This window comes from Pyrgilauda ruficollis, unplaced genomic scaffold (genome assembly GCF_017590135.1).
Source record: "Pyrgilauda ruficollis isolate IOZ18807 unplaced genomic scaffold, ASM1759013v1 scaffold209, whole genome shotgun sequence".
NCBI classification, from domain to species: Eukaryota; Metazoa; Chordata; class Aves; order Passeriformes; family Passeridae; genus Pyrgilauda; species Pyrgilauda ruficollis.
Window position 1 is genome coordinate 352,711 of NW_024520207.1, and position 27,693 is coordinate 380,403.

General features: G+C 42.9%; 1 protein-coding gene and 1 long non-coding RNA gene across 4 annotated transcripts in view; both read right to left on the minus strand.

Annotated features, from left to right (window-relative positions):
- Positions 1 to 5,564: 5,564 nt before the first annotated feature.
- On the minus strand, positions 5,565 to 21,283 carry IWS1 (interacts with SUPT6H, CTD assembly factor 1). 3 transcript variants are annotated; one of them, XM_041467554.1, is made up of 15 exons: positions 21,129 to 21,283; positions 20,699 to 20,814; positions 14,260 to 14,971; positions 13,533 to 13,725; positions 13,241 to 13,298; positions 12,830 to 12,930; positions 12,417 to 12,567; positions 10,899 to 10,981; positions 10,491 to 10,620; positions 9,689 to 9,806; positions 8,833 to 8,944; positions 8,590 to 8,646; positions 8,281 to 8,392; positions 7,562 to 7,719; positions 5,921 to 5,988 (listed from the first exon to the last, which is right to left on the minus strand). In XM_041467554.1, the coding sequence occupies exons 1-14, from the start codon at positions 21,160 to 21,162 to the stop codon at positions 7,591 to 7,593; spliced, it is 2,106 nt and encodes a 701-aa protein (XP_041323488.1). In that variant the 5' UTR covers positions 21,163 to 21,283; the 3' UTR covers positions 5,921 to 5,988; positions 7,562 to 7,590. The 3 variants fall into 3 exon arrangements, with proteins under 3 accessions (XP_041323486.1, XP_041323489.1, XP_041323488.1); XM_041467552.1 differs by lacking the exon at positions 7,562 to 7,719 and having other exon boundaries at positions 5,565 to 5,988; XM_041467555.1 differs by lacking the exons at positions 7,562 to 7,719; positions 21,129 to 21,283 and adding an exon at positions 18,624 to 18,678 and having other exon boundaries at positions 5,565 to 5,988.
- A 4,569-nt stretch (positions 21,284 to 25,852) lies between these two features.
- Positions 25,853 to 27,693, minus strand: part of LOC121353608 — a 41,374-nt gene continuing 39,533 nt past the window's right edge. Inside the window, exon 8 of the long non-coding RNA XR_005955131.1 lies at positions 25,853 to 25,981. This is a non-coding gene — a long non-coding RNA (uncharacterized LOC121353608). The remainder of the gene's footprint in view (positions 25,982 to 27,693) is intronic.

Sequence of the window (27,693 nt, forward strand, 5' to 3'; positions counted from 1 at the left end):
TCCCACCAGGTGTGCACTGGGAAGAGGGAACCTGTAACACTGACTTGCACAGATGTGTTCAAAGCCAGTAAAACACAGGCCTGGAACAGCAGAAATTGTAATGTTGGAGTGGCAGTGGCTGTGACAGGGCAGTATTTGCCTGCCTGCAGGTGACTGCTGTGAATCCTCCTGCACGCTCCCAGCTCTGCATATTTCAGCAGAGGTTTACAGAGCAGCTTGTGTATTTTCCAAATGGGTTTGTCTTACCTGCTGGGAGGTGATGGAGTGTCAGAAATCTGCTCTCAAAATTTCCATATTTTCCTGAATAAATTTGTTGCAAAAGTTTGCTTTTATTACTGAGGGATATATTTAAAGACCTTTTGATTCTCTTTTTAATGCACCTGTGTATGTGTGTGGAAACACACGTGCAATTTTCTTCCTTTGGTTTTCTAATGTGTTTCATAGAATCCAGGTTGTCTCTCCTCTGTCAATATTTGTGATGAGTTAATGATCAACCTCTTGACCTCATGGCTGTTCCTGGTGTACATCCAAATCTCTTTTCTGTCTTCCTCTAAAAAACAGAGAAAAAAGTGAGTATAATTGCATGGTTCTCTGTAGGTGAACTTGCTCTGGGTCCTGTGTTTTTGCAAACATACATACTGCAGGAAGCAGAGGGGTATGTGCTGCCAAATCCTGGTAAATCGTTCAGGGTGGGAAGGTAATGCCAGGAAATCCAGACTTCTGTCTTGTACCTGTGACTCCCAGGTACTTGGTGGTTGTGCCTGGCTGGGATTGGTGTGGATGATCTTACTTGGCAGAACCATCAGGAATTGCACAGTGGCTGCTGGGACTGCTGAGCTCACGGCTGGTTGTGCCTCTGCCCTTGGCAGAGCCAGCACAGCAGGGACTGGGCTGTGGCTGGGAGTGGCACCTGCTCCGCTGGAGTCTGGCCCCTGCACTCCTGTGCTCCCCACGGCTTTTCCAAAGGGACTCTGCCTCAGACCCTGCACCAGAGCCTGGGCTGGCTCAGCCTCTGCCTGTGGGGATTCCTGCTGGGATGGCTTGAAGAAACAAAGGACATGAGGTCAGAATGAACTGGGGAGATTCTGTTTTCTTTGTCCCTGCTCTTGTCCTCTTGCTTCTACTTCATTTTTGTTGCCAGCTGGTTTCATTACAACAGACTAATTTGATTCTTCTTTTCCCTCTGAAGGAAGTCAGAGTGTTCTGAATCTCACTGACATGGAGAGCAGTTCCTTACTTGGGATATTTCTCCTGCTGATGTGCTATATCCACAGCAGCTGCCTGTTTTCATATTCAGGTAGTACTTCTGAGTTACCTTTTTAATTTGTGTTACTCTGGCAATTTCAGCATTTAAACTGAAACTGCATTCCTGTTCTGCACACAAAGTCCTGTGGTGTGAAGAAACACTTTCTGAAATGCACAAGAAAAAAATACTATTCATATATATGTATATATATATTAAAGAGAAATCAGCCTTTCTTAGCTTTCTACTTAGCCCGCTCTCCTGTTGAAAAATATTCTCCTTGTGATACTGAATCCAAAATCATAATGATTTTTGCATGGCAATGATTTCCAATTTAGGAAACTAAAATGAGGCGCTCTCAACCTGTGTTCTTGGACCTTGTGTTGACTGTACTAGATGAGGTTTGGAAATGGCTTCAGAGAGCTGTAGGACAGGCACAGGAGTGTACAGGATCTTGGGGGTCATTGTGGCTGTCCTTGCAGAGGAAGAAGAGCAGAGCTGGCAGTGTATCTACACACCAGGAGGCTCACCACGGGCACCTCCTCTGTGGGGGACACCTACTTGAGTAAACCCTCTGAGATGACCCCAGAACACAAGGGGCAGTGGAGACAAGTTTCACTCATGTACATGAAATACATTTTCTCTGTTGCCAGACAGCAGGATTTGTCCAAAGCCTTTCTTCATTAAGAATTTTTGTGGGCTGTTATTAATTGCCTAGAAATGAAGCAATTTAATATAATTCTAGAATTTCAGGCATTGCTGTGGATACTGTTCCTGCAATTACAAAGAAATGTGTGTTTTCACAGTCCATCTCCAAAACTGGGTTCTTTGTCCAAGGGCACTGTCCCATGACTTGGAAAATGGAGCACTGTTACGTGCACTGCTATGTGGATTTTTGTGGGCTTTGTGGGGATTACAGCCTGAGCTTTCACTTTAGAACACTGGTAGCAGCAACCTTTCCCAGCATCTGCTGGGTGGGCTTTGGATATTGGGCCACACTTCTGGAAATGTAACAAAAGGGCAAAAACCTTCAGAAGCAGCAGGAGGTGTGTGGGCAGGACCTTACTGCATATTGCCTCTTTCAGCCATTCCTCCCTTAATTTACTGATAGCAGTAGCTTCAGGCATCACAGGAGGAGGGCAGGTTGTACAGTGAAGCGAAGCTCAGATGAATTAAATGTAAAACTGCCATTTCAATATTTCTCTTAATGGAGGATTGGTGTCTGTCCTGTTGTGGCCAAGGTAGCACCTGGAAAACTCTGGGTCTCCACTACCAAATATCAAACTAATAATTGCTGGGAATCAAGATGGTTAAGCAGAAAAATATAACCATCTTCCACAGAACAAGCTGCAATACTCAAGAGTCTTGTGGAATAAAAATTAATTCTGCAATTACCTACAGGTCTCAGTAGGGGCTCTTTTTTATTCACTGAAAGAAAGCTTAAACTACTGGTATCTTTTGCTGGAACGCAGGCTAATTTTATTGTCCTTTGGGCTGTTCGTTTAAATTTCCACTTCCCCTATTTATACCACTGTACTGAATACGTGACTGACTGTGACTGTAACAATGCTGCTGCTTTGTCTTCCTGTACCAACTGTTCCATTTTGCTCTTCTAGTGTTTATGAGAACAGACAAAGCCCATGAGGTGCTATGAGTCCATAAACGTGCAAACCACTTCCTAGAAGAGATTTGTCCAGGGAACTGGAGAGAGAATGCAATGATAGAATGCAATTAAAGAGGCTAAGGAGATCTTCCGTTCACAGCAGAAAGTGAGAAACCTGATTTTAGGAGTAGAGGGAAGTTAGCAGTGAGATGTAAATAATCTTGGTTGTTATAGTCCTGTGTAAATGATCCTGTCCTGAGGTGTAAATAAAATTGGTTGTTAAGGCAGGCAGGAAGGGAGTGCTGGGCTTGCTGTCCTGAAGAGGGCCTGGGCAGGCTGCTCCTGGCTGATGCTGCTGACTCAGAGAGAAGGCCCAGCCATGGGCCCGTGTCTGGGCAATAAGCTCTGCACACCCCGGCTGGTGGCCAACGGGCTGTTGAACACCATGATGCCAGAGTTGTTCCTGGGCTCTTACTGGAAGGCTGAGTACCAACGTTGGACAGGAAAAGCACTGTGTTGAGTTCAACATGACACCACATATCCTAAGCTCAGGTCTTTCATTCTTCTGTCATTGCCTCCAGCACCATTTCCCTGTGGCCTGATCACAGCCAGGTGGGCTCTGGAGGAACAGCAGCTGGGGCTGAAATGGCTCTGCGGGGGCCAATGGGAACACTGGGATGTGCCCAAGTGGAACGGGAGCACAGCGGCCATAGTTAGACAGACAGTTACAGGGCTGGAACATGGCACTGGGATGTTGTGCCCAAGTGGAACGGGAGCACAGCGGCCATAGTTAGACAGTTACAGGGCTGGAACATGGTGATGTTGGGGAAAAGGAGACTTTAAAGGATAGTTTTGGACAGAGTGTGTGCACAAAGGGTGACACTGGACAAATGGGGATGGCAGATGTTTTCAGCTGGAACAAAACTCTGGTGGGCTCTGTGACCCAGAAGCCACTGTGGGACAGTGCTGCAGGACAAGAGCTGGCTGTCCCTGAGCACCGTGAGGCCGTGGAGGAGACTGCCAGGCCTGGCAGGGCCAGGGTGAGCCAAGCCAGGGCCCTGCAGGGCAGAACCAGACCACAGCACCTGCAGCCAGGCGGGAAGGAGCAGTGGGAAATGCAGAAGGGCAAAACCAGCGATGGGAGGGCTCTGGCCAGAATGGAACAGGGGCTGCTCAGCCTGGAACTGAGGCGCTGCATCAGGGCAGTGACTGGGGTGATGGTTTGGACATGTCTCAGTCTACCCCTCAAACAACCCAGACAAACATCAGCTCTGCTTTGGAGCAGTATGGCTCCAGGGTAGCGGGAGGAACACTGTGTCGTCATGGACATTGCCCCTGGCAGGTAATACTTTACTTCCAGGCTCACCATAAACACCACACCTAAATGCTTTCTTACTTTATCATCACTGGGTCTGTCAGGAGGAGCAGAGTTCATCAAGCCGTTATAAAGTTGTTTTTTCAGGCCAAGAGCAATAGAACCACATGTATTTCTCAGTCATCTGCCAGGCTTTTTGATAATAGGGACCTTAAATACCTTTATCACTCTTCCCCTATCTTGCTTTTGGATTGGAATGTTAATACCCTCTCTGTTAAGCCACATCATCTGTGCTTTCAGGCTGTCTGCATGTCTTTGGGGAAAAGCCAGGCTTTGCCTCCTTTTGGAAGGCTGGTAATTTTTACAATTCCAGGGCCAGGTGAGGATCCTCAGAATGCTGAGCATGGTAAGGGAGGCAAAGCTGAGGGCTCGACACAGTTCAATTATTTTTCACAGTGTTTCATCTGCCACTATGGCAGTAAAGAATGTCCTGGCTTTCAAATTAATTAAAACTAATAAAGAAACCCCAAACCCCTGAAGGGCTCAGCATGCTAAAAACATACCTGAGGTGGTTACTGCATTATACACATACCTGGAGGAAGCAGGAGCAGAGCTCTTTAGTGCCCCAGCCAGCACAGGTGTCCTGCTTCAGCACAGGTCCTCTTGCTTCAAACTGGTGTCCCAGCACACAGCTCTGTATTACTGTCATTCCCTCCACTCTCACTGGGGCAAATTCAACATGTGACCCCTACACAAACTTGCAATCATCTTCTCTCCATGACTGGTGCCAGCAGTAACTCAGCCAACACCAGGATCCCCAGAATTAGACTACTCATTACAGAGGCTCTGCTCCTCCAGCACAAAGGTGATTTTTCTTAATGAAAAAATACTAACTGCCAATTACCTGTGCAAGAAGAGTCCTCTTATTGGAGGCAAGCTCAGCAGAGACAGCCATTTTCAGCAGTAGAGGCAAAGAAGCCATAGAGTACCAGATGCTATTCTGTTGTCAGTCTGTAGCAGCAGGAACAAAGAAACAGCATTATCCCCCCTAACATAAGAATGTTCTCCTTCTCACTGGTAAAACAGACTTTTGCAAAGTCACTGGTAAGCTACAGTGACAATATAGCTGGAAGCTGCTGGAATTTTCAGTGGTCCTCTGCTTGCTTTCTCCCGAACTTTAGTCTTCATGGAAAGAAAATCCTTTGCATGGAACATGATCAGTACTTCTAAATAAAAAGCAATGGATGTAGATCTCCAAAGACATAACAACTGATTAATAAAGCAATGAATAAAAACAAAATGGACAAAGTCGAACAAAAAATTAATCCCTCAGTTTCTTCCCACATCCCAGGTGGTCTGTGTATACCTTCATCTGAGCAATGAATAGGCAGTCCCCTCCCAAAAAAAACCCAGAAGATGTTTTATTTTTTAAAGTGTTGCAATACAACAAATACATGATCTGTACAAAGGACACAACAGGGCCAGTTTAAATACAATCAGGAGAAAGGAGTCCCCATATTCACAGTCCTCAGACAACATCTTCTACCAGAACCTGAACCAGCAATTTAAGGATTCACTTAAAAAACAAACTAAAAAACCAAACCCACCCCAAACAAGTTAAAAAATTTAAAGGTCTCCAAAGAGTCTGTGGGTGTATTGTCTTACAGCAGAGCTCATGGGGCATTCTGTGAAGGGTCACAATGGCATCTTATTGCCCTCAATGCTGATTTTCACTGCATGGGCCGATCTGCTTTTTTTCCTGATATCTGTGAATTTCCGCATCTGTTTGTCCAGTCGACTCACCCCTTTCTTAGAGGTCCCCTGGAACTTAAAAAATAAAACTAATAATTACCACTGAAAAAAAGCAGACGCCCCAGAGGTCCAAGGCAAGCGGCACATGCGAGGCTGCGCCTGGGCAAGGAGCTGGGGGAGCCACTGGGCCCAGCCGATCTGCCTGTTCTCTTCCCAGAAGGGGACAACGCTTCCCCCAGTATCTGCAGGGCTCAGGTGGAGGCAGTGGCACTCGCAGCCATCACAGCGCAGGGTCAATCACTGTGTAGCTGGATATCATTTGGAAATTTTGTATCTATGGGCTGGAGCTATGTCAGAACCACAGTGCACCAGTGTCACCACTCTGGACTTCCAGCAGGAAAGCTAGACACAGACACACTGTGACTAAGGCTGACACATTAAATTCAGGCTGCCCTTTATTTTAAAGGTCAGGGATTAGTATTGAGAAAGCAAGGGATTACTGAACAAAGGCAGTGTAGGGGGTAGCAAAAAGAAATGCCTAAGCTGACCATACAAACACTGCATTTCATCTCTGTATTTGAACTGCAAATGAAAACCAGGTGGCATGACAGTTATTCTGCACAGATTAATTCAGTGATGGTGTGCTGAAACGCCACTGAAGACAAACAGCAAGGACTTTCCAAGCCATAGCCAGTGCTTCCCAGAAGGCAATTTTCCTTAACTAGACAACAGAAACAGTAAGTGATGGAAACATGACACTTGTAAGTTTGGGAGAAACAGTGATATCCAAAACATGCTACTTAGTATCTGAAAAACACATCCATTAGAAACTTGTTCCCAAGGCTAAGGAAGGTGCTCTTGACATGCTGATTTTAAATAAGGTTTATTCATAAATCTGTTCACTATTCATTGAAGTTATACCTAAAATTTCACAGTGATGTTTAAGAAAATATCTTTTTAAAAACAAATAAATATGAAGCTTAATATGAACCCAACAGTTATCTATGGCTTGTGCTCACCTCTTCCTGTCACTGTTAGCTTGTGGCAGCCCTGCTCACAGCATTGATATGCAGACCAGGAATTGTCAAAACAATTCCCACTGATGCATGTTCTCCCAACCCACACTCACAGCAGAGGAATCTTCTCCCCCTGGTCTCATTCTGTAGCTCCCATCAACCACCCCTATTGTCTCACATCATTCTACTTCCTTGAACGAGGAGGTGTGAAAAACACCTCACTGTGCCCCACTCAGGTGGCAGCCACAGACGCCGGCACACAGTGACACGAGCTCCTGTACCAAGGGCTAAGAATTCCCATGTGTCGCTTCAGGTGAATCTGGAAAACCTAATTGTGTCAGAACAACATTCAAAACCACAGGTGGTGCAAAGCTGGTTTTGAGCACAGGTGTTTTCACTGAACTCCTGTCATTTGGGTACCCTGAAGCTGTGCAGGCAGGAGCCATGGCAGAGGTTATGTGCTAGAGCCTGTTTTCTCCTGTACAAGTTCCCTTGTAGGTCACAGTACAGACACGAGAGAATTCAAGGAGAGTTTTCCAGGTTAAAGTTAGGGTGTACACACTCCTGTCCTGCATGTGCAAACTGCCAACAGCTGGAGCACATGCACTGTTCACACCTCCCTCGAGGGATACCTCTCCAACTTGGGAAGGCAGTGGTATGGCTACAGGGGCATCCTGTTGCCTTCAATGCTGAACTTGATGGCCCGATGCACTTTGCTGAGTCGTTTCTGTTCAGCAAACCGTCTCTTGTGCTTTTCCAAGCGACTAATACCTCTCTTAATAGTCCCGGGCTAGAAACAACATCTCAATTAATGGACAGAAGGAGAAAGAACAGCAGACAGCACAGCAATTGTTACTTCTCCCACTTATACATATTCTACCACATACACCCCTTTTAAATGAAACTGTATGAGTAGATGGATGAAGACAAAGCAACACAAAGGCCTCCACTGAAGCTGTTCATGTTTACCAAAACCTCAACGGTGTCCCAAGCTGGAATATTATTAGAACATGACACAAAAGCTGGGAGAGGTATAAAAACATCAGTGCAGTGACACAGGTACTGAACTGCAGCTTTAGCTCAAAATGCTTTACAGCAAGAGGCCTGTAATCAGATTCTCATCTGAGAGAGAAATTCTAGAAAAGTTAACTCAAAAATCTCTTTATGGTCAGAGATGTTTTCCTGTGAAAACATGTGAAGAGCTTAGAGCAGCCTACTTATCAGAGAATGTACTGTCCACACTCACTACAAGAGGCCCTTAAAGCAACTACCCTCCTGTACAGTAACCATGGCGATGTGGTGACAGAACCCCAGGCTTAGGAACAGTCACCAGGACACTGCCAGTGCTTACCCTGGAGGACTCCATCTCCACGTTCCACTTGGGCCTGACGACGTAGTCTTTGTTGGAGGGCATTGGGACCCTCGCACGGGCACAGAACCCAGGGTCCCCGGGCCTGAGAGCCCTATGGAAAAAAAGGATGTGACTGTTATGGACAAATCTTACCCAGAAAGAAGTAAAGGCATCCAGTGTGCTCTCCTCTGAAACACAATGTATACCACTGCCTCTAAAATCTCTACAGAAATTCCATAGTGATAGCACCACCACAATACTTAAGTAAAGTATGGTGCTAAGAAAAAAAAAATTATATATCCAACCTACTTTTCTTCTCCTGTTAATACTTTCTCCAGATCCCTACGGGGAGTCTGACCACCAGAGCTGCAAGAAAAATAAATATTTGTAGGCATTTATACACAGAGAAAGAAAATTTAGAAGACAAAGTATGTTAAAAGAGAGACCATAACTAACTACCCTTTTACCCTTTTATTTCCTTTAATATTTACACACCACTTGGTTTCTCTTGATGGAGTCTTGGAAGGATTTAATGTTTCTGCCTGCTCCTACCTGCTCATTTTCCTTCGATGAGGCATCTGTTCCAAATCTCTCTGCTCCCTCTCTTCTCTGGTCATGCCTTTGTAGTTTGAGGTAAGACCGAAGATGGGTCGAGACCATTCATCTATTAAAAAAATAATAAGTTAACAAAAGACCAGACCTTTGTTTCTCTCAAACCACTCTGGTGATCAAGTACAGCTTTGAAAGTCTGTAGCAAATATTCATGCTTCCTTTCAACCAAACGATTTTTGAGCCCTTAGTATTTAATGGAAAACCAGCCTTGTGAACACAAAGCAAGAGCTTTCATCCCCAAAGTCTCTTTGTTGCCCTCTCTCTCTAGAACATCTCTAGATGTTCTAGACTCTTCTAGAACATCTCCAAGCTCCCAGAATACTCAGTGTCAGGACTTCCTGCACAGCCCAGGAATGCTATTTTAGAAATATGCAGAAAAGGTCCTAAAGAACATAAGTTTATCATCAGTCTGCAGCCATTCTGCATGGAATGCACTCCACATTGAGTACAGTTGAGTAGGAAACACTCAGCCAGCTAAGTTCTCTCAGAAGTCCACGGAATAAACAGTCCTCTGGCAGCACCTTCCTGCCTTTGCAGCATATTCAAAAGATCTGGACAATGAGCCAAGAGAGAACCACAGCAAAACAAATGCCATCCTCTGGTTTAACACAATGAAACAGGTGCATGCAGAAGCTAACAGCATTTGTTAAGAGCTCTACAAGTTATAGAACACATCAGTGAGGTTCCTACATTGCAGAATCTATTCTACCGACAACAGAAGTGCATCAGAAACTGATGCAGAAGTTCCATTCATCACCAGTGGAATATGAGACAAGGCACAGGCAGGTTTACATACTGATCAGCTTGCCAGCCATGTCCTTGTTTGGTCTCGACTCCTTGGGGTGTTTGTACAGGTACATCACAGCCCGTCCAATGCCGCTGTGCTTCAGGGTCTCTTGGCTCACACTGGGCAGCTGCAGAGAAAAGGAAAAGTCAGAAAACAGCAATAAATTATGTCTAAACATTAATGGTGTCACTGAACTTTGCAGAAAGACCTTTCACTTAAATCAGCTTGCAAAATTTAATGTTTTCATTGTCCCACTAGGAATTGTTTAAAGTATCGAACACCTAAATCTAGAAATCTTCCGTAACATTCCTGGTTTATACACAAAATTAGATAGCTTCCTAGAACTTTTTCCTCCAAATGCTCTCTAGTTTTTATTACCTCAAAACTAGGCTACTGCTTTCAAATCATTCCTTCTATAAATAAAGACTTACATGGCAAAGACACTCAAGCAATCAGCTTAGCCACAGACACTGAAAGCCTACACTGTGTGAGGGACCTTGCCGTGCACTGCACACTTTAACAAAACAGAAAAGAGAAGGGACCACAAGTGAAGAAAATTCAGGCATGCACACACAGCAAGTAACTCTTCACTTAAATTTGGATATAAACCTGAAACAGGCAGACAGGGCCAAATAATCTTAATTCTTTTACACAAGCACACCTTTTGTGCAGGTTGCTTCCTTGTGTGTTTCACTGCACAGCCCACTGGTAGAGCTGCAGTTCATTTATCACCTCACATCTCCCTAAAGCACATGACTGTAAAACTGTGGAGAAGCTCCAAATCAAATGTGGTGAAAAGTCAGGTCCAAACCTCTTGCAGGATCTTCAGAAGCTCCTCTCTTATCTTTAGTGCTGGCAGACTTCGGTCTGGAAGAGGAGAAAGCCACTCTTTGATGGCAGACATAACACCACTATCGATGAAAGTTTCTTTGAGATCCTGCCTAAAAGGTTTAAAGAGAAAAGTCACGTAATACAGCAACATCTTAAGATGTGATGTCCCTTCAGGAAAATACTGTATCTGAATTTGTTTCATGTTAAATTAAGAGGGAAAACTATGTATAATTTTATGTTTTTGAGGTCACCTAGCTTCAGCATTTACTTGGAATAATGTGTTTTACTGCATATTCATTATAGCTGTAGTGTAACTCCATGAAATCTTACAAATTCTGAAATCTACAAATTGCCCAAGGTTACAGTTACAGAAAGAATGACAACTCACTTTTTAAGATGCATAACTACAGTTGGTAGCAAAGTTAATTTCTTTAGTGCTGGTTTCTTTTGTGTATTCAGCTGACGATCCTCCTGCAGGCAGTTGAAGAATCAGCAGAAGTTAATCAAAGAAAGAAATCAGCAACTCCCATTCTGTGCAACACTTACAAGAAAAAGACTAGTCCATTAAACTAGAAGTGCAACTTTGGAGGGATTACACTTATTTTGTCCCCTGCTCCACAGCTCACCAAAAATTATGCAACAATTTCTCTGAAAAAAGGGTCATTGCTTAAGCTACTATTTCCCAATAAAGTATCACATTAGGAGAGGGCTCCTAAATTTACATTTTTTTCCCACTTCATGACAGACTGACTACAACAACTGGAGGTCCTCTGTACTGTGCACAGATAACACTTTGTTAGTAAAGCCTCACCTGAAAAACAGAAAGATAGCTAAGCAGAACAATGGGAAGGGAGAACATTTTCACCTCTGTCATTTCAAAATTACTTCCATCCAAGGCCTGACTGTCTTTATCTATTCAAAACTTGTCACCCATACCAAAAACACCCGATGCAATAAACAGATTTCTGTCCAACTCTGGTAATTCCTTTCTGTTTGTCCTAATCCACTGAAGGCTCTTTCTGTGCAATCTTTGCTTTATTGCAAGGGAGAAGATTCTTCTAATGCATCTCTTCCCTCTTCTTGCCCATGTACTTCAAACTTTGACACCTCATTTGAAACATCTGGCTGTCATCTTGTCTGAGAAAGGCTTTCCTCTCAAGCCCAAGAAGTTTCAGTTGCCTTCAACATTGCTTTCTCACTCTCCCCATCTTTCTGAACTCATTATCCTAATCTTGTTCTCAGGATGATGCTTTTGTTGTTGCTATTTGTAAAGCTCCTCCAGTTTCTAGTCATGTACATCCCTCAACTGCTTTTAATGTGTTTCGCTGTGCTGTTTATCAATTTGATTGCTACTCCAACAAAACAGAAGACACCTGACAAAAGGCAAGATTCCAAAAAACCTACCACAGTAACATATTAAACACTTCTCCCAGAAAAAGGCAGGCTGCCATGACAGAAGGTCCCATGAATGTGTCACTCTGATATCATTACCACAGTACTGACATTCAAACAGTTTGGAAAAGAACTCTTCTCAGAAACAAATACCAAAGTATGATACATACCAGTAACACCATAATGAAATTAAAGCATAGTCCCTTTCTCAGTATTTCACATACTACTAAGGTAGTTTATAGAGCACCCTTTTAATAGAAGTTGATCTCAGCTGATGGAAGTTTAGCCATTTACCTAATTTTTAAAATTATTATTGTATCAAAATTTCAACAGAATGTTTTCATTTAGAATAGCAAAGTAACATTTAAATGGTTATATAGACATGAGAAGCTTTCCATAGTGTACAGATTACTCCTGTTGAATACAAGCCAGATTTTTGTATCTTATTAATCACAAAATTTTCCCATAGAAGGGAACTGAATTTCAAGGTGTGTTTGGAGCCTGGAAAACTTACCTCAGCAGCTTCGTTCATCTTCACAATCATGGCACTGACCACATCATCTGCGTCACTGATGAAAGTTCCCCCATCACGGTTCCGCCTGCGCTTGCCGCTCATGCTCTTCTTCCTCTGCAGCATCATGTCAAAATCTGACATGAAGTCCATGCTGAAACACAACCAGTGTTACCTGATGCTCCTTGGTAGGAAATAATTCTGTGTTTCTCTAGTGTACAAACACTGTGTCTCAAGGTTCCTGTGAGATAATTAATTATCCTCAGTATGCAAAATGCAAAACTAGCAAAGGGCTCTAGTGGCTCCCAGACCTTGCTGTAATACCCAACATGTGCACACCTGTGATATCCAGGGTCCATAATGCCCTTTCACCAAGATCTGCCATTAAGAAAGGAATATGTAACACAATGACTTACTGCTTCCCTCTTTTGATGTTATCATCAGAGTCTGATTCATCTGCTGTCTCCTTCATGTCTCCATCACCTTTCTCTTCCTCCAAATCCTCCTGGTTAAAACCCTGATGAGTACAGACAGTGCAAATCAGTGTATGGATCAGGACTGAGCATAGTAGCAGGTACTCAGGTACCTGACACTAAAAAAACTTCAGGTAAATCTTCAGGTGATCTAGAAAGATGAACAGTGTCTTTTTAATTCCCCCTGTGACTACTGTCACACCAACAATTCTTCCCAAAGATGACCTGCAAATGTTATTTAACCCAAGTGGTTAAACTCCAGTGGGTCTGGCAAATACAAAACTGACCTGATGCAGCATATACATTCTCTTCAGATCTAGCAAGTCAACAGGAGACATCCACAGTAACACTTACCGTAAATTCCTCCTCTTCCTCATCACCAGATTCTCCAAATATATCGGCAATCAGGTTCCTGTGAAGGTAACAGCAACATTTATCTATCTGGACTACAACAACGAGATGTGCCTTTTCTGCAAAATCTCTAATGACAGTATGAAGATCTCCCTTTTGTTGTCTCCTTCTACTGACCTTTCATGCCACCAGTGAAGGTGAACAGTTATTCTATGGTTGGGATTTATCAGTTTTCCATTCACCATCACTCCCCCTGTCTAAAACCCCAACAGAATTCATATTCTTTCCCACTTACTCTTGTTCATTTCCAGATTCACTGTCACTGCCAAACAGATCTTTCCCTTTTTTCTTCCCAGCATTCTCTTTTCCTTCTTCTTCCTCCTCCTCACTATCGGATACAACATTTTTTTTCCTTTTGTCCGATTTCTCTGAAGCAGCGTCACTATCCGATTCTTCAGCATCAGAAAGGATTCGTACCTTCTTTGCAGCTGCCAGCAGAAAGGAGCATTACTACATGTCCAGTAACAGAGGGGACAACTGTTACTCTCAAATTATTCTCTGACTAGTCTTCCAACACCAGACCATTGCCATTTCCTTAAAAGCATATTCATTCTTTAGTGTTTTTTTAGTGTTTTATTAAATCAGCAACTGGAGCTCCCATACACCACATCCATCCATAAACAAATTGTAATTTCAAATCTCTCACCCCCAGTATATGAAAAAAACACACAGGAAAAAATGACTAGAGAAACAGCAATGAAGTAAATAAATAAACTACCATGTCAACAGATGCCACTTAGATCCCTACAGTCTTCTGTTAGACCTACCTATTACTCAGAACTGTTAGATACACATTCACACAGCAAAGCAGTCAGAACAACAGCTTCTACAAATGCAGTTCTGCTCCAAAACTAAATCTGATTTATGGTTTCTCACTTAAGATGCTTTATTCACACAAAAGCAGTGATTTAACTTTCACACCACTGCCTGCCACAGCACATTTTCACAGTATAGTTTCTTACGTGTTTTCTCACTGTCATCCTCACTATCAGAAAGGATGGCTGTTTTCCTCTTCACTGTCTTTTCTTCCTCTTTTTCATCTTCATCACTGTCTGATATTTTACGTCTCTTAGGAGCTTCGTCTTCACTGTCAGAGCCCTGAAATCCTTTCCTTACATGTTCATTATCTGAATGATGAGAGTCATTCTGCACCTTTTCCTTCCTGTCCTCCCCATCGCTATCTTCAGACTCTATCTGCTTGTGTCTGGACACATCCTCGCTCTCAGAGTCGCTGGCTGGCTGCTTCTGAGGCTCTTCACTCTCAGAGTCGCTGGCTGGCTGCTTCTGGAGCTCTTCACTCTCGGAGTCGCTGGCTGGCTGCTTCTGGAGCTCCTCGCTCTCAGAGTCACTGGCTGGCTGCTTGTGTGATTCCTCATTTTCAAAATCACTGCTGTGATCCCTTGGAGGTTCTCCATTGTCAGAGTCACTCACTCGATGATTTAAGGCCTCTTCATTTTCAGAGTCACTTAAATGCCGGTTTGGACGGTCCTCAGTATCAGAGTCACTGTCTTTCTCTCCATGAGTTGCTTCATTTTCTGAATCACTCACGTTGTGATTTGGGGGCTCCTCATTATCTGAGTCACTTTCTTTTTGCCTTGGGTTATCTTCATTTTCAGAGTCTGTCATATGAGGCTCTCCCACTTGCCCATCATCTTCTCCATCACTGTGTTCATTCTGAAACAGAAAAATAATCTCAGACAACTAAGCAAAAACACCTTAAAAAGTAAAGAAAAAATGTTCTGAATTTTTGCTTGTCCTTCCTCCAATTTGATAACCCAAGGTGCTGCAAACTGAAATAATAGAAATATTAGTCTATGTAGAAATAATTAGATAATTTTCATCAAAAGACTACCAAATACTTCACATCAAAAAAAGTATTATCAATGGAAGTATGTCCATCCTGCAGCTCCATGGTACTTCGAAAACAGTAAGAGAATTCATAGAACACTTAAATAAGCATGTCTAAGAACAGTCCAGTTGCTCAAGGGTAAAGCCTTACTACTTTCATTTTAATAGGTCAGGCCTTCAAAGTGGTTTAGTTCAAATTCCCAATAACAAAGCAAGAAAAGAGTATCTTGCATGTGTAATTTTATTTTTCCTGAAGATCTCAAACAGATGTTTCCTGTGTGAAATACATCTTACTGAAACAGCACTCGCAGTACGCGCCAAATGAAGCTAGTGCCTGTTCCTTTGTTGGGAAAACCTATTTAAGAACAACTCAAGACCAAAAGCCCAGCAGAAAACAACAACAAAGTTTTAGTCAGACCTTTCAGAGTAATACTGTTAACCAGCTTTGTGTTTCAGATTCAACAACTCTCTCCCCTATGCTGAGAGCTCCCATGCTTATCCAGACACTCAAGATAACCCATGCACACACACCCATCTGGCAACTTCAGAAATGAAACAATCCTTTGACTTTTCTACACACCCAAAAAATACTGAGGCACATGCTCTATTTTTAAGAGAACACCTCACAAACCACCTTACTAAGTACAATTACTTACAGCATCATCTTTTATCTTTCCAACATCTAAAATCTACTTGGAAAAAAAAAAAAATCTCAATTGCATTTACCTGAGAATATGAAATGAGACTTGAAAACTCATGCCATTAATTCAGCTCTCACAGCTACTGTCACCATAATCCTGTTTTCAGCTGAAAACAACAACATTGTACAAGGAACTTCTCTTTCGCATACTCAATTCAAAGCCCCAGTCAGGCTTTCCTCAGTCATTTTGTCTCAGCTATAAACTTTTTCTACTTGCAAACAGAGTATTTATTGTGACAGGAGATGCTTTAAGACCTGTATGTCCTGATGTTTCCAAGTATTTTTTTCCTGCAATTTAATTTCCTTGGAAACAGACTTTCTATCTATTTTTATTTTCTGTAGTTGTTCTACTCCCACATTCAGAGCCATAAAAAAAAGTAGGTGTAGCTATCCTATACCTACAACAAAGAATACTATTCATCTTTAAAATGCATGATGCAGGAAGAATTTAAATTAAAATTAATTTCAATTGCTTTTAGGAACTACTACCTCCATAATTATTCTAAGTGGCAAAGTGCATTGCTTTTTAAGACTTTGGACTTTATATACTTATTTCTTTGGCTAGCACTTGATAAAGATCTTCTACATTACTGAATGACTAACAAAGTTACTTAACAATGAAAAATAAAACCCAGGACCATGAAATTTAATTTAAAGCATGCACTTCAAATACTACTTCACTATTTCCATGTTATTTAATGCTAACTACAAACAGCTGCTGTGACAATCTAAGTTGTTTTCTCTCTGCTGCTCGTTCCTGTCTCTACAGCGATGCATCTTTTGAATCTTTCGTATCCAGTAATTCTCATTTCTCCTCACAGAAAGGAAACATGGTTCCATTAAAACCTGAATCTGGAATTTTAAAGAAATATTAGTATTAGGAAGTGACAGAATTGAGGATGCACTCAACTGCTCTCAGCTTGTTAATATTTTATTCCCTTACCAAAAAATCACTTTGACTGCCCTTCTCCTGCCTAGTATGTCCCACATAAACCAATCACAGGTGTTTGTGACAGATCTTCCCTGACTGTATTACTTTAGACTAAAGAAAACTGCAGCTGGAAACAGAACGGAAAGCAGATTCCACACCAGTTACAGGCAAGATCACTGAGAAACAGTGAAATCAAATTGGTATCTACACTAACTAACATTATTTAATTCTTGTTTTTCTACCATTTTATTTTGTGTGGGTTTGTCTGTCTTCTCTCAATGTCAGATGGTGAATGCTGAATAGTACTGGTAATTATGTCAGCAGTAATAAAGGATTTTTCTAAACAAACACAAGGAAATTAATAAAAATAGTCCTCTTTAAGATATTAGGACCATCACCTTCCCAGCTTCCAGTTTAGGAATTCTTTGGTGAACAAATAAACAAAATTAAGAACCAGTAAGAATCAGTAATGATTCTTCATATTTCTAAAGTCAGAAGTGTGGCTGCAGGTTATATATGCACCTGTTCAGAATTAATCACTAAATTACAAAGAACTTCTTATGCAAAACCTTGGTGAGAAGACACTGTAATTACAGAGCATTGTTACTGAAGATTATTACAAGATCTCGGATCTTTAATCTGTTACTGCAAACTGACAATCACTCCTGAGAATGAGGATGTTTGGTGAGGGAGAGCAGACACAGCAGTCAGACTCACCCAGTGGTCACAGCAGCTCAACTGCTGCAGTGTGACCGCTGGAGAAGCAGCACCGAGGTCACACGGGTGTCCCTGCACACTCTGGGCACAGGCAGCACCTCCTTGAGCCCGGCAGCAGCACTGTGTCAGGGAGGGCAGCGCTGCCCCAGAGCCCCAGGCAGCATCACACAGCACCTTCTGCAGCAGAGCCGAGACCCTGCACGGGGCAGGGCCTGCCCACAGCCTGCAGCCAAGAGGCTGCTGTGCGCAGTTAATGAATCTGCATGTTTGGGAATATAATTGATAGAAAAAGTGACCAACTTCCCAGTAAAATGACAAAACGCTGCTGGGTATGCTTGATAGTCTTCACTTTCCCTTTTCATTTATCTCTACAAAACTTTTCAAAGAAATGAAGTATGTAATTTTTGAGTTTTCTAGTTTTCATTTTCCAAATGACTGACTGAAAGATCAGACATCCTCAAAACAGAGTAGGTCTCAGGTAATTGCTACTGCATTTTTCTCTTAATTCCTTTGCTTTCTTTTCTTCCTCCTCTTTATCTATAAACATTTTAATTGAGATGTCCTTAATTTTTGTTTAATGAAAGAGTTCTATAGCATGAGGCTTTAGTACAGTATAAGGAATATATCAAAATCAAATTTACAGTGTTACATTCTACATAAAAATTGCAGCTACCAAGCAGTTTATTGGATCCACATGCAGCCACTTTTAAGAGCTACTTCTTCGATAATTTAGTAACTTCAACAAAATGGAACCCATCCACTACAATTTCATGAAAGATGAGTGTTAAACTAAGACCTACACAACCATCATGGGCAGATTGGCAAGTTCCTCCTTTTTTTCCTAAGTGTCACATATTTGTGTTTGTTAACAGTCACAGTCTAGCCACAACTTAATTCATGAAACAGCAGCAACTTGGTGGAAGTGTAAAAACGAAGTTATTACAGATTTCTGTATGAGCCTGACTTGAACAAACACTGTAAACATGATTTCAGATTCATTACTGTACTAAAACTAATTCTAATTGGCTAAAGCAGAATCAGTAAGGACATCAAGGAGAACATTTATAGATAAAGTGGGATTGGGGGAAGGAAAGCCAGAAAAGAATTGTGGAAAAGAAAAACCCACATACCTGAGACCTACATAAGTAATTCCTCAGGATTCCCCTTTTCTTTAAAGTTAAAAACCTGAAAGAAAAGTTTAAAATTTTAAAACTTCAGTTCTTTACATCTGAGTTCTAAATTAGAGACAAAATAGTAACTAAATAGACTTAACTGATTAGGCTGTCTAAAAAGGTTTTATTAGCTTTGAGTGTCATTTCCCCACATACTCCTGAAGACGAAGAAAATTTGAGGATGAGAGAATATTTAGAGTAAATAATATGACAAATGACTGAAAGCGACTCCTTTCAGAGATGGCTGCTCCACCGTACTGCCTTCTGAGCGCAAAGTGAACTCAACGGAGGGAAAGAAAAATTAAGACTTCAGAGCAAAACAAAATAATTGAATTTTGATTTGAGCTGAATCAAATAAAGCATTAAGGCTTGACAACTCTCATGGAGGATTGGTCAAAAAGGTGGCTTAGCTTGACTCTTTTAATTGACTTTTTAATTGACTTAATTGACTTTCTGAAGTATTTTATCTATAGAGGAATATTCAACCACCATCACATAACGAAGTCTTTAAAATAATGCAGCCCATGAAGAGGAGCAGTTAACAATGATAATTGGTATTTTCTGCTCACCTAAATCTGAAGAAGACATGCTGCAGGTGTAAACAAGTCAATTACCCTGCCCCAGTAAGTACAATGAAAATATCAGAGAAGTATAGAAAAGAAGCAATAATCAAGCATAAACCAATGACACAGAAGAAAAAGATTAACATTATTGCAGCAGCAGCATGAGTCTTCACACACTCATCACACTTTTCCTTCAGAAAACAGAAGCACTAAATTCCTCCAGACAGACAGTTACTTTTCCCAGCCTGAGAAATGTGTTTCCTGCCACACTGAAATTGTAATTGTCACAGTGGGAGATGCTGCCTCACAACAAATTTATTTCTTCCCTTGAACATATCAACACCTATCAAAAAAAGTAAATTCCAAATGTGCTTTACAATTAAGTTCAAACACATGGGAAGAACTTTCATTTTATAAAAATACAATCTTCATCTACTTTCTAACTCTGAGGGAAATATGAATTCAATAAAGACAGGAGAAAAGAAAGGGGAAAAAAATAAGGATTGTAAGTTATGCCACAGTGGAGTCAAGCCTTGTCTCACATCAGCCTTTGTCGCATTTTAAGCAATTTCTAAAACGTGTAACACTGAAAACCCAGTCAGAGTAAATCCTGATCTTTACACAAAATACAGCAGAATATGGAGAACACTATGAAATGTGATTTTGGTTACAGTTTTTATAAGTATCAAAAAGTTCTCTGTAACTTTACTAGCTGAATTCACAGGCCAAAATTACTCATTACTCCTTCTAAGACCTGATGTAGCTCTATTATAAGTCACAAACAACTGTTAAAAATTCAATCTCAACATCCCAAACTGTCCTGTAAGTCTAAAGGGAGCCTTCTCTTTCACCAGAATCTCTTCTCAGCCCAGTCAATCCACAAATGAAGTGACTGCCCCAGAAACAACCCTGGACCAAAGCCTTTCCATGCTGAACACTTCTCCAAGTGGGAACCACTTCAGAGGAAAAACAGGTGCCACTCAGGAACCTTAAGCTGCTCCACATGCACACCTGCTCCTTTGTCAATGACAAGGTGAAAACCAGCACAAAGCAGACTCAAGGGTCAGTGTCCCCATCTGACATGGAAGCTGGGAGAGCATTTATTCTGTTTCAAGGAAATCACCACCTCCAAATTGTGTGGTTTCACAACACCGTGCAGAATTTCAGGTACAAATTCCTCATAACCCCATTTTATCTTTGTGAAATCGAGGCTAACCGAGTACAACTTACTCAAGTTCAGAATAGTGTGTGCTATCACAACAAGGAAAAACCCAAGCAAATCCTAGCCAACATACTTGTCAAGAGTCTATCCAACGCTTTTTTTATGGAAATAAAGTTTTGCCCCGTGGAACCCTTAAGAGGAACAAACTGAATAAACACGTCTCGGTTACGAGAGAATGCCACTTTAAACAACAACAAAGAGGAATTCAGAGAAGAGTAAACTTTATCTAGATAAAACTCCCTTAGTACCTCTGAATGGTGCCCTACACTTCCATTCTCCGATCCAGAATGTTGTTCGTTTCCTTCATCTTCCACATCAGATCCTGAGTCTCGTTCGTCTTGCACTGGAGTAGCTCCTCCATCATCTATTCCGAGATGTAAAAAAGAAAGTAAAACTCAGTGTTTAAAGGAACCGCTCGGGAACCGGGCGGGCTCCCGCTCTAACGGGGCAGGGAAACGGGGCTGTCCCAACAAACCACCCCAGACACACCCGGGACTGCACAAAACCTCCTACAGCAAGCGGGCAGCGACGGCTGCACTGCCCAGGCACCGGACTATTGGAGCAATTAACGCCCTCAACGCTGCCCTCAGCCCAGGGCCCCGCCGCTGTGCCCCCGAACCCACGGGCCCTGCCGTGCCCGACGCCCTCCCGGGAGGGTCCTGCGCGCCGCGCCGCTACCTGACTGCTCCCCGCCGTAGTAGTGGGTGTCCATGCCGGGCCCCGCGGTGGCGGCGGGCGCTGCCCCGGGCGCTCCCTCAGCGCGGGCCCGGCCCGGCCCCGCCGCCTCACACAGGAACAAGATGGCGCCTCCCCGCCCAGCGGCACCCCCGCCCCGCGCGCACGCCGCGCCGGATCTCGCGAGACTTCCGGATCAGCGGCCGCCAGGGGGCGTTGGCTGCTCCCAGCCAGCCCCGCCCTGACGGCTCGGGCTCAGCCACAAGAAAACCGGGAACGCTTTGGCCTCTCGGGTTTGCTTCCCTGCCACCCCACAGCCCCACCCTCCGAATACAGGCTGATTGCAGCTTGACAGCTGAAGCGCTGGGGAAACTGAAGGAGCCTTGGAGGATAAAAGGCTATTTGTAGCCCCTGGGTGACCACGCTGTGATCAGCTGCAGGGTGACCTGGCTGTGATCCTGGCAAAGGTGTTGCCTTGTCTGAGCTCTGCGGGAATTTCCAGGAGACCACACCAACCCCTGACACTGTAAATGGCTGCTCGGATGCACTGCCCTGAGCCACACGAGAGTTCCAGCATCTCCCTTCTGCCAGACAAAGGGCCAATCTGGTGCGATGCTTCCCGCAGTGACTTAAGGGTGGGAGGTCTGGAGGGTGATTTAGAGCAGAGAAGATTTTGCCCTTTAAATAATAGGTAAATTTATCTGCTCTTTACAAGCCAAGTCAGCAAGATTAACGTGCATCTCCACAAGAAGGTGGCGAAGCAGAGCTCAGGCGCACAGTGGGCTCTGATGCTGCGAGGGGGTTGGCAGTGTTCGTGTTTGCAGCTGGCTGCAAGGGCACCCACCATGGCCATGGAAAGGAAGGACAGGTTCTCTCAGCAAATTTAGGCCTGACGGTCCGGCTGAAGCTCCAGTTCAATCTAGTTCATGTGTGGGTGGCTCCTCCAGAATTAGCCTTTCAGGATTGACTGAAAGTTCACCCTGAGCTCCCGGGGGATGGTGATTTCCGGAGTAAGTGTGGGCAGGGCAAAACAATGCTCGTCTTTTTCAGGGATTGTTGTGTTCTGTTTCAACGGCCCCTATCCTCTGAGTAGTAGCATTACTCGAGTATTTGGCATGCACGTGATATACTAGTTGAGGATTATTAGGGATGGCTGCTGTCATTCCTGCAGCATTTCAAAATGATGAGTCTAATAAATGCTGGCTACTGGTGACCTGCCCTTCAGTCTGTCACAAAAACACCTTCATTTTCTAGGGAAATACAGGTCAATATGAGACAAATAGAAAACTGCTGCCTGTGTCATTTGGCGTATTTCTGAACAACAGTGACTTTCCTAATTCTGCATGCTGCTCCCTTTTTCAGAGCCATCAAAATTTAGTAAGTTGAGTATTCGGGGCAAAATGAGCCTAATTCTTCTGTGCTAGAGGCACCTTGGAGTGGATGGCAGTGAGGTTAAGCCATTATTAACCAACACTTTCTGTCCAGCAGCAAGCACAGTTTCATGCAGGGAGTTCAGTGTACCAGGCTAAACACAGCTAACTCTCAGGGCTGAATCATTACTTAACATCTTCTACAGTGAAACACTTAGAAGGAGAAATTGGCAATGAAGTCAGATGCTTCTCGGATACAATCCAAAATTCTTAGCAAAAATGCAGAAAACTTTTTTTTTTTTTCCCCTGAAAGCAGCTTTCATAAAACACAAATAATGACACATAATGTCTCTGTTTACAGCTCTGCTGCTCTGGTCTTTTCCAGATAGCCACAAAGATCCTTAAGTGAGTCTCAGGACCACGCTCTTAATGGTATCATGCCCTTTTTTCCTGTTCCCATATGATTTTTACTTCCTTTAGGTCTTTGTGCGGTTTCACTGAGATCTTTTCTGGAAGGAGCAGGCACATGTGGCAGTACGTGATGGGAGGCTCCTCTCATTGCACTTCTCTGACTTCCATAAAGAAATGGAATGACTTTACACAACTGACTAAATAGAAGGCAGGATGACAACTTTACAACACACCAAATAAAGGAATAAGGAAATAACTTGAGAGTAGTATTACAGAAAATAATGAACAAGGGAAAACAGAAATAGAAACTTAAAAAAAACAAAAAAACCAAAAAAACCCAAAAAATCCCTGTTGAATAGTATGTACCAAGGTACCTGGAAATTGTACCAGGTTGCTAGAAAACACAGAAATCTATCCTACACTAAAATTCCAAGAGGATCAGAGTATGATGATAGTCTGCCTTGGAAATTAGTCCTTTATAGATATGTGTCATGTTCTGCAGTGATGGTGAGCCACTGTCCCAAATTCCAGTTGCACTGAGGCAGCACTGATGAAAGATTAGAGATTTTGTGCATTTACTGAGAGCGGAAAGAGGCACAGAGGTTTCTTCCTAATTGTTATGAATTCCAATCTTTCTGAAATGAAACCTCCTAACCTACTTGTGACATGCCACGTGCATCACACAGGAGAGGGAGCACTGTGTCTGAAACAACCTCACCTCACTGATGCTGAATAACTGGGCATCCATTCCAGCCCTCGTTCTGCAGGTAACGTGCGTGTGCACACCAACCTGCACATGCCTTTGCTCCTCATGAGCCAGAGCTTGGCAGTATCAGTCTGCAACATACTCTTGTAATACCAAATCCTGGCTGCTTTCCAAAAAGAAGGATGGAGTGACAGTCAGACCGTAATGGGATTGCACAGTGGGGGAGAATGACCTGTCTTCCACCAAGCAGCGTAAGCAGCGCCCACTTGGCATGTGTGAAGGTGTGTAATGACACAGGTCCCAGAGCCCTGCCAGTCTGCCTCACTGTGCAACTCCATCAACAGGCTGGAATGAAATAAGCCTTTCCCTGAGGAACAGAATGCTCAAGAAAACCATGCGATGCACTTGGAAATCCTTTAATGGTATGTACTTCTTATTTAGTTTGTTTCCTGCACTGCCCCTTTCAGAGTTAACAGACATCAGTGACTTAGAGCTACAAATCTGCTTAGAGGAAGGGAAGGAGGTTAGTGTAGACAAGAGGACTGCTGAATGAACAGTTTAAATTGCAAATTGTTACATCCAATCCACCTTGCTTCAGAAATCTCAGAGAAATAACTAGTTTAACATAAAATGATGTTTGGTATTCAGGACCTGATGCAGAGGTGACAAGGCCACTTTGATTTAGCTGGAGAGAAAATATGAAAGGTAGTGCCATGGTCAAATTAAAGCCTTTGATCCTGACATCAATCTCTTAATTAGGAAGCGTCAGGAAGAGGCAGTTTTGTTAACACATGTCTATCCAGACAGACCTATTACTTTGAACAACAGCAGGATTAAATTCACCAGGGTTCATCCAATTTTATTTTGTTGCTTTTCTTGGTGCAGCATTCATCATAGAATCCCAGAGTGGTTTGGATTGGAAGGGACCTTAAAGCTCATCCAGTTCCGCCATAACAGGGGCACCTTCCACTGTCCCAGGTTGCTCCAAGTCCTGTCCAACCTGGCCTTGGACACTTCCAGGGATGGGGCAGCCACAGCTTCTCTGGGCAGCCTGTGCCAGTGTCTTGCTACATACTTAATTTTTTGAGCTTTATTACTTAAGATGTAATGTCACAATCTTCACTATCAGCAATTAGCTTAAAGGAAAGCTTACAACAATTAAACAGCACAGACCATGCTAGATTACCCCTAATTACCACTACAAATGTTCCTGTGCCCTGCACAGTCCCTCGCCAAACTCTGTGTTCAGCAGTACATCGTGTTGCTCATTCCTGGCAAGTTCCTCTCCTGTCTTTCCCCATCTGCACAGCTCAGTGCCTGCCCAAACCTGAGCTGCCCCTGAGAACTCACAGGTCCTTCTCTGGAGGCACCTTTAGCCTGCTCATCTCATTAGCTGCATGTGCTGCACAGAGCATCTTGGATGCTTCCCCTTGGTATATCAAGTGCCTGCTCCCTCAGCTTTTGTGTTCTACCTCTTGAATATTTCAGCTGTGGAAATAAAAATCTCCCTTCCAGTGCATATTTCAGCTGTATAATGAATTGTACTTTTCTTTCAGATAACCTTGATTTCCCTATGATTCCATTTAGTACAGTGTCTATAGGACATAAATCCTTCTCTCTGAAGTAGCACAGGGCTTGGAGCAACAGGGCTTGGGACAGTGGAAGGTGCCCCTGTTATGGTGGAACTGGATAAGCTTTAAGGTCCCTTCCAATCCAGATCATTCTGGGATTCTATGATGAGTGCTGCACCAAGAAAAGCAACAAAATAAAATTGAAGTATCTTGGACAAAAGTGTTAACAATGCAGTTAATTTTAGAATGAGATTCTCTGCCCCCAAACAGACTCCATTTGGAATTTCAGCAGGTATGTTTTGTTTTCTGAAGGAATATGCTTGGCATTTTTTTGTCCAATTGTACAAAAAAGCTTTGTATCTGCCTTGGTAGTATAAAGGCATGTACTTTGATTTCTTTGCCACTATTTGACCTTTACTAATAAAAACCAGTACTTGGAATTTTGTTAATCACAAATTGTATCAAAAATAAGTCTGCTAAAGAACTACTTTGCAGCCAAATCTTTGAGTAGGAATTATTTGCACAGTTAGAAATTTGAAGAAAGCTCTCTCTGGTTTTCTGCTTCTCTCCAAATGTCTCTAAGCCCTGAAGGGCCTACATTTTATTTCTGCATCTGTATCTGCTGCTGTAAGATTTAAACAAAAACTCAGGTAAGGAGGCTGACATTAAAACACAAATATGTGATGTTGATAAACACATGCTACTCTAAACTATTTATTGCCATGCATGAGTTCTTACCTCTGATTTGGATGTGGAGTTACAGCAGGGGCCCCATTATACAGTGCAGCATCACTGAACCTAGGAAAAAAGAAAATAAGAATTAGGGTATTAGGTGAGCTAGCACGTGCTCACAATTATTGCACATTTACATTGTTTAATAGTGGGTACACAGTTTAATACTGGGTACACAGACTAGTGCACAGTGTTGTGCACAGGGTCCTGGAGGAAGGTGACACAGCTGGGTTAAGGTACTTGGACAAAATTTTGTCTTCACTGTTTGAGCTCATGTTGGAATGTGCTTGATTCCTGAGTTCTTGCTTTGGCTGGAGAAAGCCTGTATCTGCCTCTCTACACTTCTGTTTCTTTCCCATACTGGAATTTTACCAGATTTGCAAGAAGGACACAGAGAGTACATATGGAGTCAACAGAAAGAAGAAAGCTCTTGGCCATCCTGTCCCTATTTTGGGAAAAATAGGGAGTTAACATGCACCTAGATTCTGGAACACAGGGACAGAGTGTTTGTTGAGAGATAAATTAATGCTAGTGAAAAATGCTAGTGCATTTTGTCCCATTATATGGGTGTGTGTATGAATTTCAGTTAAATGTGATGAGTTAATTTTGGTCTGAGGTACTGTGAAACACAGACCAGGCAGAACACAGACTGATGGGCATTTTCTTGCTGAAAAGAGGTATGGAAAGCCAAAGGGAGGTTTTGATGAAGAGATGAGGGTCTGATTTTCTTCATACATAAGAGGGTGAGAGACAGTCCTAGATAAGTCAGTCATGTTGGAGCAGGATAAGACCAGATGCTAAAGGGTTTTCTTCTGGGAGTGATTTCCAGAAATCTGAAAGGATACAGGCCCAGTGGAGAGACTGAAGTTTAAGGTTCACTCAAGCAACAATTAGCCTTCGTGCTCACTGGAGCACCTGACCTGGAAGTGACATATACACTGAACTGGGAGCAAAGTCCTGTAATAAATAACCGTGCTTCAGTCATTTCCTCCTTTGTGCAGTGGAGAACTGTAACTTAATGGCACCAGGGCCAGTTTCACCTTCCTTTCCCTTCTTATGCCAATGCTTATGAAAAAGAGGGACCTGAGCCGCAAAAGCCACTCAGTGAAGATTTCTTCTGGAGAGGTAAATTCCCATCCTATGGGGCGTGATTTGATTTATGGTGCAGCATTACTTTATCAAGAGAAACAGAAGAGAGAGCCAGGCTTGGCCAGGAAGTGGCCATGCAACCAGGTGCAGTGGGTGGCCACTTAGGGTTTCTCTGGGAATAGGAATTTTAAATATTGGAACTGCATATCCTGGGATTATATGGGATCTCCTCCCTACAAGGCTGCTGTCAGACCGGATCTGGAGACAGCTGTCCCTTTCATGTGACACTGTATGGCTGTCTCTGTGCTTGCATGTGCCACTCCCTCCTTGTTTGGGGTCAATATTTCTACTCTTTTGCCATATTCTGGTTTCTGGTGCAGGTGAAAAAGTGCTTGTCAGCTGTGAATCACTGATTGTGGCCCATCTTTAGCCTATGTTTGCTAAGGACTGTGCTTCTGTGCCTCCCTGCACCACTCCCAGCAACAGGCCATCTCAGTTTTGAAGTTGGTGCATAGGTCCTGCCTCTGAGTCCTGAATAAGAACGTGAGGACTTTGCCATAAGAGTAACAGAATATGAAATACCAGCTGACAAATCATCCTCGTCATGGAATCACTCCCAAAATCCAGCTCTGTGGGATACAAAGTTGCTTTGAAGACGTTAGTTTCTTGGTTAGGACAGCCTAAACTGC

Bases quoted from the DNA above. Each gene is read 5' to 3' on its own strand.
- IWS1 (XM_041467552.1), bottom strand. From the start codon at position 21,162: ATGGACACCCACTACTACGGCGGGGAGCAGTCAG. The intron at 8,945-9,688 runs GTATGTAAACCT...TTTTTTTAATAG, and splicing joins CATGGCTGGCAAGCTGATCA to ATGAATGGTCTCGACCCATC. The intron at 5,989-8,280 runs GTAAGCACTGGC...TTATTTTTTAAG, and splicing joins TGGAGATGGAGTCCTCCAGG to TTCCAGGGGACCTCTAAGAA.